This window comes from Coregonus lavaretus (genome assembly GCF_964263955.1).
Source record: "Coregonus lavaretus genome assembly, chromosome: 33".
NCBI lineage: Eukaryota > Metazoa > Chordata > Actinopteri > Salmoniformes > Salmonidae > Coregonus > Coregonus lavaretus.
The window spans coordinates 17,439,920-17,453,580 of record NC_140020.1 but is presented as its reverse complement, the minus strand read 5'-3'; the positions used below and the strand labels follow the sequence as shown (position 1 = coordinate 17,453,580).

At 45.9% G+C, this 13,661-nt stretch overlaps 1 protein-coding gene across 1 annotated transcript in view; it reads right to left on the bottom strand.

The window, feature by feature from the left end:
- The window catches only part of LOC311108492 (androgen-induced gene 1 protein-like), a gene marked incomplete at its 5' end in the record, with an annotated part of 48,193 nt that extends 35,348 nt beyond the window's left edge, over window positions 1-12,845 (bottom strand). Inside the window, one exon of the mRNA XM_084151124.1 lies at window positions 12,705-12,845. Within this exon, the coding sequence (XP_084007250.1) occupies window positions 12,705-12,845 (141 nt within the window). The remainder of the gene's footprint in view (window positions 1-12,704) is intronic.
- Between the last annotated feature and the right edge of the window lie 816 nt (window positions 12,846-13,661).

The following is a 13,661-nucleotide window of genomic DNA, read 5'->3' as shown; positions in this document are numbered from 1 at the left end:
TTTTCAGTTCTGACCACAAATGTTCTATAGGATTATGGTCAGGGCTTTGTGATGGCCACTCCAATACCTTGACTTTGTTGTCCTTAAGCCATTTTGCCACAACTTTGGAAGTATGCTTGGGGTCATTGTCCATTTGGAAGACCCATTTGCGAACAAGTTTAACTTACTGACTTATGTCTTGAGATGTTGCTTCAATATATCCATATAATTTTCCTTCGTCATGATGCCATCTATTTTGTGAAGTGCACCAGTCCCTCCTGCAGCAAAGCACCCCCACAGCATGATGCTGCCACCCCGTGCTTCACGGTTGGGATTGTGTTCTTCGGCTTGCAAGCAACCCCCTTTTTCCTCCAAACATAACGATGGTCATTATGGACAAAAAGTTATATTTTTGTTTCATCAGACCAGAGGACATTTCTCCAAAAAGTACGATCTTTGTCCCCATGTGCAGTTGCAAACCGTAGTCTGGTTTTTTTATGGTGGTTTTGGAGCAGTGGCTTCTTCCTTGCTGAGCGGCCTTTTAGGTTATGTCGATTTAGGACTCGTTTTACTGTGGATATAGATACTTTTGTACCTGTTTCCTCCAGCATCTTCACAAGGTCCTTTGCTGTTTTTCTGGGATTGATTTGCACTTTTCGCACCAAAGTACGTTCATCTCTAGGAGTCAGAACGCGTCTCCTTCCTGAGCGGTATGACGGCTGCGTGGTCCCATGGTGTTGAACGTGGTACCTTCAGGCGTTTGGAAATTGCTCCCAAGGATGAACCAAACTTGTGGAGGTCTACAATTATTTTTCTGAGGTCTTGGCTGATTTATTTTGATTTTCCCATGATGTTAAGCAAAGAGGCACTGAGTTTGAAGGTAGGCCTTGAAATACATCCACAGGTACACCTCCAATTGACTCAAATTATGTGAATTAGCCTATCAGAAGCTTCTAAAGCCATGACATCATTTTCTGGAATTTTCCAAGCTCTTTAAAGGCACAGTCAACTTAGTGTATGTAAATTCTGACCCACTGGAATTGTGATACAGTGAATTATAAGTGAAAAATCTGTCTGTAAACAATTGTTGGAAAAATTACTTGTGTCATGCACAAAGTAGATGTCCTAACCGACTTGCCAAAACTAGAGTTTGTTAACAAGAAATTTGTGGAGTGGTTGAAAAACGAGTTTTAATAACTCCAACCTAAGTGTATGTAAACTTCCGACTTCAACTGTGCTTGCAGTGAAGCCACTCAACAACTGCATCACATTAGTCATCTAACAGACTCCCATCCAGAGCGACACACAGAAGCAACCAGGGTCAACGCCCTGCTCAAGGGCACGTCGACAGAAACGGGGACCCGAACCAGCCATCCATCAGCCACCGGCTCAAGCTCCCAACCGCCAGGCCACCAGCCCTCCAAGATCCCCCCCACAGTTCCCCAAGAGCTGCCCCTCAACCATCTGAGTTGGTATGGCACTATTTACATATGTGTGTGTGTGTGTCCGTGTATGTGCACATGTGTGCATTTGAATGAGAGTGTGTGTATATGCATGTGTACAAGCAACTGCACGGCATCAGCCTCAGGAAAACAGGCATTAGCTGTAATAACACTGCCCCTCAGTGTCATTCAAACTATTTTTTTAACTTTTTTTTACTTTAATCTTTAACCGTCATTCTATCCCCGCCCAGCAACTTCACTCCCACTTGTCTCCAATTCCACATCCCAACCCTCAGCTTCCCTCAGCCCATCCCACCTATCTCTGCTGGCCACCCGCTTCAGATTTCTACACACCATATATCTTTCAACTATGCTGGGATGTTTAACAAACAATTTCAATCTATCTAATCAAATAGAATCCACAGATTGCGAGTTGAAGATACATACTTTTACTAAGAGTATTAGTATATTAGTAATTGACTGACCCGGTCTCTCCAGATCTCCCAACAGTACTATTTCTAGGGTCAATTTTAGATCAATGTTATGCATTTTCAGCCATTCCTGAACCTGAGACCAGAAACAGGCTACCTGAGGGCAATACCAAAATAAATGGTCTATTGATTCTGTATCCTCACAATAAAATGTGCAGTGCTTCGATGATTGTATGCCCCAAATATTCAACAATTTGTTGGTGGCAAGAATTCTATATAATCATTTTAGCTGAAAAGCACGAAGTCTTGAATCTTGCGTCATTTTATCTATCAACTCATAAACCCTGTACCATGGAATCGGTACATCAACAATCTCTTTCCAACTATTTTGCAATCTGTATGGCACAGCTGTCAACATCCTGGTCCTCAAATTAAACTGGTATACTTTCCTATTTATGCTATTTTTATTCGTCCGCCAGTTTGGATCCTTTATATTGGGCAGACAGACCAGTTCCCTACCTCCTCCCACTGCCACCTGCCTCCATCCATTTTTGGGGTAATGCTGTAGTCAATTGGTTGTAATCTTAGATTGAGCAGACCTTCCCATACAATTCTGATAACTCCATGAAAGACATAACTCTACCATTCCAATTTACAATATAATTTAAAAACAAAATACCCTTTTCAAACATAAATACAGGTCTTTTATCAACCAGCACATTTGAGTTCAGCCATAATATTTGTTGTAATATTTGTTCTATCTTTTCAGGGGGATGAAATTGAAATTGTAGTGTCACGGATTCAGCCGAGGCTGCTCCTCCTCCTTGCTCGGGCAGGCTTCGGCGTTCGTCGTCCCCGGAGTACTAGCTACTACCGATCGATGTTTCGGTGTTTGTCTTGTTTGGTCTTTATTGTTTACACCTGTTTCCCATTATGTTACATTGTATTCCATTTAAGTACCCCTGTCTCTCATTGTTTGTTGTGTGTGATTGTTTTCCGTGAGGTCGGCAGTTGCTGTTTGTATGAGCGTATTGTTCCTCCCTGTTAGGAGGTTTTGTTTTGTATGTTCCTTTACTGTGCTAGCAAAGTATGTCTGCCAGTAGCTCGGTGTCCTGCGCTTGACTTCGTTCACCTCATACATGTCACCTTGACAGAATCACACACCACACATGGAGTCAGCAGGAGCGGCGGTGCCAGCTGGATCAATGGAAGAACGCGTCGAACAACAAGCGGCCATGATCCAGGCTCTCGGCACCGCCATGGAACGGGTGGTGAGCACTATGGAGCGATGGGAAAGAGGGGGTCTGCCTACACCTCCTCCGACGATACCACCACCATCGGCGATCCCCATCGCTTCACCTCCGGGGTCCAGTGGGATTCGGCTCTCGCTCCCGAGGGCTTATGATGGCACAGCTGCCGGGTGTCAGGGTTTCCTGCTCCAGGTTGAACTCTACCTGGCAACCATCCACCCGGTGCCCTCGGGATACGAGAGCGTGTCCGCCCTCATCTCCTGTCTGTCCGGCAAGGCGCTGGAGTGGGCCAATGCCGAGTGGGGGGGGATAGACGCCGCTACTGTCAACTATGCAGAGTTCACCCGCCGCTTCAGGGCAGTATTCGATCATCCACCAGAGGGCAAAGCGGCGGGTGAGCGTCTATTCCACCTCAGACAGGGGAGGAGGAGCGCACAGGAGTTCGCACTGGACTTCCGGACGCTGGCTGCCAACGCGGGATGGAATGAGAGGGCCCTCATCGACCACTACAGATGTAGCCTGAGGGAGGACGTGCGTCGGGAATTGGCCTGCAGGGACACCAACCTCAGCTTCGACCAACTGGTGGACAATTCTCCTGGATACCCTGTTGGCTACCCGCGTACGTCTGGATTCAGGGCCGTCCATTCCATCCCCCAGCACTTCCGAGCCGACCGCTATAGAGCTCGGAGGTGCTGGTGCTAGGGAGACCAGGAGAGAGACCAGGAGAGAGGCCGTCCCCTGCACCAACTGTGGCCGCAGAGGACACACTGCTGGTCGGTGCTGGGGAGGGTCTCCTAGGAATCGAGGCAGTAGGCAGCGCACTGATGAGTCATTCCAGGTGAGTAGGCACCCAACTCACCCAGAGCTCTCTGTTGCGCATATGTGTATTAAAGTTGTGTTTCCCAAGGTTTCTCCTCACTCCCAGCATAAGGCGCTAGTAGATTCAGGCGCAGCTGGGAATTTTATCGATCGCCAGTTCACCTATAAGTTAGGGATTCCTATTGTACCCGTTGATGTGCCCTTCCCCATCCATGCCCTAGATAGCCGCCCTTTGGGGTCAGGATTGATTAGGGAAGTCACAGCGCCTCTCAGGATGAAAACGCAGGAGGGCCATGAGGAGATAATTTGTTTGTATTTGATTGATTCTCCTGCGTTTCCCGTGGTGTTGGGGCTTCCCTGGTTAACATCTCATGACCCCAACATTTCATGGCAACAGAAGGCTCTCAAGGGATGGTCTGATCAGTGTTTCGGGCGGTGTGTAGGTGTTTCCGTAGGGGCAACGACGGTGGAAAGCCCGAACCAAGTTCCCACCATGCACATTCCACCTGAGTATGCCGATTTGGCACTCGCCTTCTGTAAAAAGAAGGCGACTCAATTACCACCTCATCGACAGGGGGATTGTGCGATAGACCTCCAAGTAGGCGCTGCGCTTCCTCGTAGTCATGTGTATCCTCTGTCTCAGGAGGAGACGGCGGCTATGGAGACATATGTCACCGAATCTCTGAGACAGGGATACATACGGCCGTCCACTTCCCCTGCGTCATCGAGTTTCTTTTTTGTGAAGAAGAAGGATGGGGGTTTACGCCCGTGTATTGATTACCGTGGTCTCAATCAGATCACAATCAAATACAGCTATCCTCTCCCTCTGATTGCTAGTTTGACGGAGTCATTACACGGGGCGCGATTCTTCACAACCTGGTGCACATTAGGGAGGGAGATGAGTGGAAGACAGCATTCAGCACCACCTCGGGTCACTATGAGTACCTCGTCATGGAGCGCGTACAACCTGGTGCACATTAGGGAGGGAGATGAGTGGAAGACAGCATTCAGCACCACCTCGGGTCACTATGAGTACCTCGTCATGCCATACGGTTTAATGAATGCTCCTTCAGTCTTCCAATCGTTTGTGGACGAGATTTTCCGGGACTTGCATGGACAGGTTGTAGTGGTGTATATTGATGACATTCTAATATACTCCGCTACACGAGCCGAGCATGTGTCCCTGGTGCGTCGGGTGCTTGGTAGACTGTTGGAGCATGACCTGTATGCGAAGGCGGAGAATGTCTGTTCTTCCAGGATTCCATCTCCTTCCTGGGACATCGGTTGTCCGCGTCAGGGGTGGAGATTGAGATTGACCGCGTTTCAGCCGTGCGTAATTGGCAGACTCCCACCACGGTGAAGGAAGTGCAGCGGTTCTTGGGTTTTGCCAATTACTACCGGAGGTTTATCCAGGGCTTTGGACAGGTAGCAGCTCCCATTACCTCCCTGCTAAAGGGGGGTCCGGTGCATCTGCAGTGGTCGGCTGAGGCGGACAGGGCTTTTAGACATCTGAAGGACCTGTTTACCTCGGCTCCAGTGCTGGCACATCCGGATCCCTCTTTGGCGTTCCAAGTGGAAGTGGATGCGTCCGAGGCTGGGATCGGTGCTGTACTGTCTCAGCACTCGGATACGCCACCAAAACTCCGCCCCTGTGCTTTCTATTCTAAGAAGCTCAGTCCGGCGGAGCGCAATTATGACGTGGGGGACAGGGAGCTGTTAGCTGTGGTTCAAGCCCTGAAGGTGTGGAGGCATTGGCTTGAGGGGGCTAAACACCCTTTTCTCATTCTGACTGACCATCGTAACCTGGAGTACATCCGGGCAGCGAGGAGGCTGAACCCTCGCCAGGCAAGGTGGGCTATGTTTTTTACCCAATTTGTATTTAAGCTCACCTATAGACCAGGGTCACAGAACGCTAAGGCAGACACCCTGTCCCGACTATATGACACAGAGGAGAGGTCCATTGAGCCCACTCCCATACTTCCGGAGTCTTGTCTGGTGGCACCGGTGGTGTGGGAGGTTGATGCGGACATCGAGTGGGCGTTACGTACAGATCCTACTCCCCCACAGTGTCCAGAGGGTCGGAAGTACGTGCCGCTCGAGGTTCGTGATCGATTGATATATTGGGCTCACATGTCACCCTCCTCTGGTCATCCTGGTATTGGTCGGACAGTGCACTGCCTTAGTGGGAAGTACTGGTGGCCCACTTTAGCTAAGGACGTGAGGGTTTATGTTTCCTCCTGCTCGGTGTGCGCCCAGTGTAAGGCGCCTAGACACCTGCCCAGAGGGAAGTTACAACCCCTACCCGTTCCACAACAGCCGTGGTCTCACCTATCGGTGGATTTTGTCACGGACCTTCCCCCTTCCCAGGGGAACACGACGATCTTGGTCGTTGTGGATCGGTTTTCGAAGGCCTGCCGCCTCATTCCTATGCCAGGTCTCCCTACAGCCCTACAAACTGCTGACGCCCTGTTTACACACGTCTTCCGGCACTACGGGGTACCTGAGGATATAGTGTCTGATCGGGGTCCCCAGTTCACCTCTAGAGTCTGGAGTGCGTTTATGGAGCGTCTGGGGGTCTCGATTAGCCTTACCTCAGGTTTTCACCCCGAGAGTAATGGGCAGGTGGAGAGAGTGAACCAGGATGTGGGTAGGTTTCTGAGGTCATATTGCCAGGACCGGCAGGGGGAGTGGTCGGGATATATCCCCGGGGCAGAGATAGCCCAAAACTCACTCCGCCACTCCTCCACTAACCTTACGCCTTTTCAGTGTGTGCTAGGGTATCAGCCGGTCCTGGCACCTTGGCATCAGAGCCAGATCGAAGCCCCTGCGGTGGACGAGTGGTTTCGGCGCGCGGAACAAACCTGGAACGCTGCGCATGTCCATCTGCAACGGGCTATCAGGCGGCAAAAGGCGAGCGCCGACCGCCACCGCAGTGAGGCTCCAGTGTATGCACCGGGAGATCGGGTCTGGCTCTCGACCCGAAACCTGCCCCACCGACTGCCCTGCCGGAAGCTGGGTCAGCCGTTTGTGGGGCCATTTAAAGTCCTGAAGAGATTGAACAAGGTATGTTATAGGTTACAACTGCCCATTCATTACCGCATTGACCCCTCGTTCCATGTGTCTCTCCTCAGGCCGGTAGTCGCTGGTCCACTCCAGGAGAGTGAGGTACGAGAGGCTCCTCCGCCCCCACTGGACATCGAGGGGGCTCCGGCGTACTCAGTCCGGTCCATCTTGGATTCGAGGCGTCGGATGGGGGGCCTGCAGTATCTCGTGGAGTGGGAGGGGTACGGTCCGGAGGAACGGTGCTGGGTCCCTAGGAGGGACATCCTAGATCCCTCCATGTTGAGGGATTTCCACCGGAGTCATCCGACTCGCCCTGCTCCGCGTCCTCCTGGCCGAACCCCGAGGCCGGGGTCGGCGCACGGCTGGAGCCGCGTGTCAAGGGGGGGGGTACTGTCACGGATTCAGCCGAAGCTGCTCCTCCTCCTTGCTCGGGCAGGCTTCGGCGTTCGTCGTCCCCGGAGTACTAGCTACTACCGATCGATGTTTCGGTGTTTGTCTTGTTTGGTCTTTATTGTTTACACCTGTTTCCCATTATGTTACATTGTATTCCCTTTAAGTACCCCTGTCTCTCATTGTTTGTTGTGTGTGATTGTTTTCCGTGAGGTCGGCAGTTGCTGTTTGTATGAGCGTATTGTTCCTCCCTGTTAGGAGGTTTTGTTTTGTATGTTCCTTTACTGTGCTAGTAAAGTACGTCTGCCAGTAGCTCGGTGTCCTGCGCTTGACTTCGTTCACCGCATACACGTCACCTTGACATGTAGCCAGCTCTGCAATGCTTGTTTGAAAAAGAGAGATACTTTGAAAACAATATCATTTTCAATTAATCGAAAATGAGACATGGCAATCTGCACAAAGGCAAAAGGGCCATTTTTAAACAATGGATGAGCTTTTCTTAGTAATCTACTTGAGAACCATTTAGGGTTCAAGTAAAACGTTTGAATAAGTGATGCTTTTAGAGAGAGGTTTAGTGCTTTTATATTTAATAATATCAACCCACCCAATTCATATTCATTATATAGATAGGCACGCTTTATCTTGTCTGGTTTAGCATCCCAGATAAAACTGTACTTGTTGAATGTCCTTCCCTATAAGTGTGCTGAAAGTCTGTTGTCAATTTGTTTACTGTGAAATTGTATTTTATCTGGTCAAACACAATTTTTTCCAAAGGTTTACTAAGGGTTGGTAACAGGCTGATTGGTCAATTTTGCCCAAAATTTAATTTAAGGTGCTCCAAAGCTTTTTACTATAATTCTTGATGTAATTTATCTTTGTTTCATGGTGTAGTTTCTTCTTCTTTTTATTCAGTTTAGTCACATGATTTCTCAATTTGCAGTATGTTTGCCAATCGGTTGTACAGCCAGACCTATTTGCCATATATTTTGCCTCATCCCTCTCAACCATACCCTTTTTCCAATTCCTCATCAATCCACAGGGATTTAACAGTTTTTACAGTCATTTTCTTAATGGGTGCATGCTTATTAGTAACTGGGATAAGCAATTTCATAAATGTGTCAAGTGCAGCGTCTGGTTGCTCATCATTACACATCACAAACCAACACATATTATTCACATCATTTACATTACATTTACATTTTAGTCATTTAGCAGACGCTCTTATCCAGAGCGACTTACATGAGCAATTAGGGTTAAGTGCCTTGCTTAAGGGCACATCGACAGATTTTTCACCTAGTCGGCTCGGGGATTAGAACCAGCGACCTTTCGGTTACTGGCACAACGCTCTTACCCACTAAGCTACCTACATCAACAACATAGGAATCACTACAGAACTTCTTGTATGACCTCTTATACACAATATTAGACCCAGCCTTTGGAACTTTGGTTTTCCTAGATATGGCTACTATATTGTGATCACTACATCCGATGGATTTGGATACTGCTTTCAAACAAATTTATGCAGCATTAGTAAAGATATGATCAATACATGTTGATGATTTCATTCCTGTACTGTTTGTAACTACCCTGGTAGGTTGATTGATAACCTGAACCAGGTTGCAGGCACTAGTTACAGTTTGAAGCTTTCTTTTGAGTGGGCAGCCTGATGAAAGCCAGTCAGTATATTTAAATCACCCAGAAAGGATACCGCTCTATTGATATCACATATATTATCAAGCATTTCACACATGTTATCCAGATACTGACTGTTAGCATTTGGTGGTCTATAGCAGCTTCCCACTAGAATGGGCTTTAGGTGAGGCAGGTGAACCTGTAGCCATATTACTTAAACAGTATTTAACATGAGATCTTCTCTAAGCTTTACAGGAATGTGGTTCTGAATATAGACCGCAGCACCGCCCCCATTGGCATTTCTGTAAATGTTATAACCTTCTATTGCTACCACTGTATCATCTAAGGTATTATCTAAGTGAGTTTCAGAGATTGACAGAATATGAATGCCATCTGTTACTAGCAAATTATTGATTTCATGAACCTTGTTTCTTAAGATACATATGTTAACTTGAGCTATTTTTAACACTTTTTTTTACATATCCAACATGTATTGCCCTATATAGACTAATGGGAAGCAATGTAATGTCTAGGAACCTAATTACCACCACAGTTAGCAGAGGCTGACAGGAGAGTAGAGTAATGGATCATTTCTTACTTAGCAAAGACATTAGGCACTGTCCTACACTCCCCCTACCCCTCTTTACATGTGCTGTGTAATGTGCTGGCCAGGTGAAGAGAGGGGAACAGGACTGGGTAGTCTAGGGACAGGGACACGCATCATATGGACAGGGACACGCATCATACAGTATGTAAAGCCAGACAGAATATCTCTCTGTCCACACCTGCCCCCTCTGGGCATCATCTGACACTCTGTGGCAGAGGGGATCTGCGCTCTGGCGCTGCAGCTATGCGACTTACATAATGTGTGTGTGTGTGTGTGCGCGTGTGACATATAACATAAAATAGATGATACATGCTCTATATGGTTACTTATTTGGCTTAAAGTCTCTATGCAGCTGTTTTTATCACAATATCAAATTGTTTCTGAGTAAAAATTAAGTACCTTACTGTAATAGTTTTCCATTAAAATTGTCAAATAGAAACAAAAATATCCTTTTAGCAAAAAATATTTCTCAAGCAAGAATTTTGCCTAATTGAAGGGGCCTAATAGGATGGATATGTAACCTGAAAACTAGCTGTTATTGGCAGAGAGGTTTGGAACGCTCTTTGTTATTTATCTATTGTGACGTCACCAGGCAAGAACAACTTTACCCATGTAAAACCTGCTGATTAGAAGGTCCTGTGTAAATTGTATTTTCAATCAGCAACTATCTGGAAATAACTCTGATCACATTTAATTTAATATTTAATATGCCATTTAGCAGACGCTTTTATCCAAAGCGACTGCATACATTTGTACGTATGGGTGGTCCCGGGGATCGAACCCACTACCCTGGCGTTACAAGCGCCATGCTCTACCAATTGAGCTACAGAGGACCACAATTTTACAGTGTTAGTAGTTTCATCAGCTTTTGAACAATATGATACAAAACACAGGAAAAACTGAGTTGTTACTGTATTGGGCCTTTAAAACTGATTAATTTAACAAACAACTTGAAAGTGAGAGAACATTTTACACCAAAAGTATGACCCAAACAAACGTTCAGTTTCACAATCTGTCTGCTAGGTGCCTCATATTTTATTTGAAGAGGCACTATGTTAAACCACAACAAAATGTTTCAGATCATATGATATGATTCCTCCAAACACAGGGGTTAGACGTTTTGTTCTGCCTATTGATTAATGTGGACAAAGGCCAGCTCTCACTGGTGGTATCATCCCACTGGACGGCCCTGTGTTCTGCTCCTCATGTATCCCAGATGGAAACCCACATCTGAACCCCACACTCAATAATGGATGACTGAGTCCCAATGAAAACATATCTACAGGCTAAAATCACAGCTAGGCAGCCAAGGTCCTAAACCAAGTGAAGTGTAACGGAATTAGTGTAGACAGACAGAGGCGTGGAAGTTAGGCCTGGCTACTATGGATGGTTTCTAGAGTTTTCTGCTAGACTTTCTATCCCATTCCCCCTGAGTAAGGTCTGATTCTAAAGCCTGCGAATGAGTGGCATCTCTTTCTGTGGATAGAGATTATCTTTTGCTGTGATAACATTTCTTTGTTGTCTGCTCTAATAATAACTGCTCCATATAGCAACAATGATTGTAAGATGACTCAATCATGATGAAAACGTATAGAATAAAACGAAAGCAGTTATTCAAAAGGCCCAGCTGTTTCATGTCAAACTGAATCCATATCAACCTCACATCATGTTACCTTCATTTCTTTGTGCCCCTATTTGTGTGAGCTAAAACAGAGCATACACTACCCACTACTAGTGTTCCACTGGGCAAAACAATTGTTGAATCAATGTTGTTTCCACGTCATTTAAAAGAAAAAAGTCAATGTGATGATGTTGAATCAACATGGAAAACGGATTGGATTTGCAAAGAGTCATCAACGTAAGGAAAACGTTCTTTCCTTCACCTAACTTTTAACCTAAATCCAATGACATGGTGACGCTTTCTGTTGATTTCACGTTGAATTCACATTAGTTGACAACTCAACCAAATGTAAATCAAAACTAGATGTTGAACAGGACTGGGTAGTCTAGGGACAGGGACTGTCCCTAGACTACCCAGCTAACAGTGATAACAATAAAACTGATAAGCACCAGAATGAGAGAATACATCATAATAGTAGGACATTGCACATTTCATTACAGTAAATTGGGAGCTAAATCTAAGTACTGTTCCTGGGGTTAGCATATTGACATCACATTGGTGTGATGGCATTAATTCATGACTAAAGGCCAAATATTAAACACACACAGATGCACACACATGCATGCGACACACACACACTTTGTTGTCAGGATTTATATGATAGGCTTAAACTAGATGTTGTTATGCACAATAACAAAACATGTTTATTGCTGTTATTGCATTTAGCGCCATTGCCATAAAAGTAGTAGTAAAATGGTTCAGCAGTGGGCTTCTAATGTGGAAAACATGAGTCATCTGTTGAAAAACGGACAGAACATCAGGACCTAAATATGTGTGCTGTGTGTGTGTGTGACTGTGTGTGACTGTGTGTGTGTGTGTGTGTACATATACTTATACAGTATGCGAAATTTGAAAATTATTTTCAGAAAACAAGGGTGCAACTGCTCCTTGAAAAAAGAAAAAGAAAGACACAGGAAGAGAGATCCTGGGTGTTTTCATTTAACGTTTTTTACTATCCAAACCAGATTCTCTTAAAATGAAGGCTGTGTGATCTAACAGGGGAATAATTTGAGCTCGAGACATCGTTATCCTAATAACATCATCTTGGGTACCCACCGGCCACGGCTGGCTCCTTAATAATTGTGATTCATGATGTGATTCCAATGTTGCAACGAAGGCAACTGGCTTGCGCGCATCAGCAGCCGAGAAGAGGGGGAGTCTTTTTAGTGGGTGTGAGCTTTTAATGACTGTAACACGTGCCCAAAAAATGTAGGAATCCGTACAACGCTGGAAGAAACAAAACGTATTGTAGCCGACAGCATAATAACACAGCAGGCCCGTTTCGCAACTGAGGGTGGGCGGTGTCAACAACTGGAGGTAGGACACTGACCGTCTGTAGCATTCCATACCATTACGTGCTAGCATTTCTGAATGACCAGGCGCCGGTCTAGAGAACAATATTACACTTACCAGGTCTATGAATGTTAAAAACTTCCAGCTACCGCCATATGTTTGATGCGCGGGCATGTCAATTGCTTTATAATTGCAGAGGATTGAGAAATAGGACAGGAGGATGGCTACCCTTAGCACCTGAGATGGGATGAGCGCCATGTTTTTTTATCCGTTTCCTTGTCTCGTCTCCTGCGATATCCTCCTGTCAGATTGATGCTGCGGGTCTCGTACGGTGCAGGGGGGTCGTTGCCTTGGAGAAGGGATTCAGACAGGGAGGAGGTTGCGTACGAGATGTAAACGTGAGGAAAGGGAGGAGGAGGAGGAGGGGTGTTACCATAGAAACAGAACGAAGCCTCTCCAAGAGGAGGAGGAGCAGAACACTGTGTGATGCTCTGCATGCATACAGAGGCTCCTTCAATTATGTCTTTATAGTCTGGTCAATGGTTTTGGCTAGTCTAGTATAATAGGGAAATAATGCAAATGTATTCAACATTTCAACTGAGGCCGTTGCGTCTTTGCAGATGCATATACAGTTGAAGTCGGAAGTTTACATACACTTAGGTTGGAGTCATTAAAACTCGTTTTTCAACCACTCCACAAATTTCTTGTTAAACTATAATTTTGGCAAGTCGGTTAGGACATCTACTTTGTGCATGACACAAGTCATTTTTACAACAATTATTTACAGACAGATTATTTCACTTATAATTAACTGTATCACAATTCCAGTGGGTCAGAAGTTTACATACAGTAAGTTGACTGTGCCTTTAAACAGCTTGGAAAATTCCAGAAAATGATGTCATGGCTCATTTAAGTCAATTGGAGGTGTACCTGTGGATGTATTTCAAGGCCTACCTTCAAACTCAGTGCCTCTTTGCTTGACATCATGGGAAAATCAAAAGAAATCAGCCAAGACCTCAGAAAATTAATTGTAGACCTCCACAAGTCTGGTTCATCCTTGGTAGCAATTTCCAA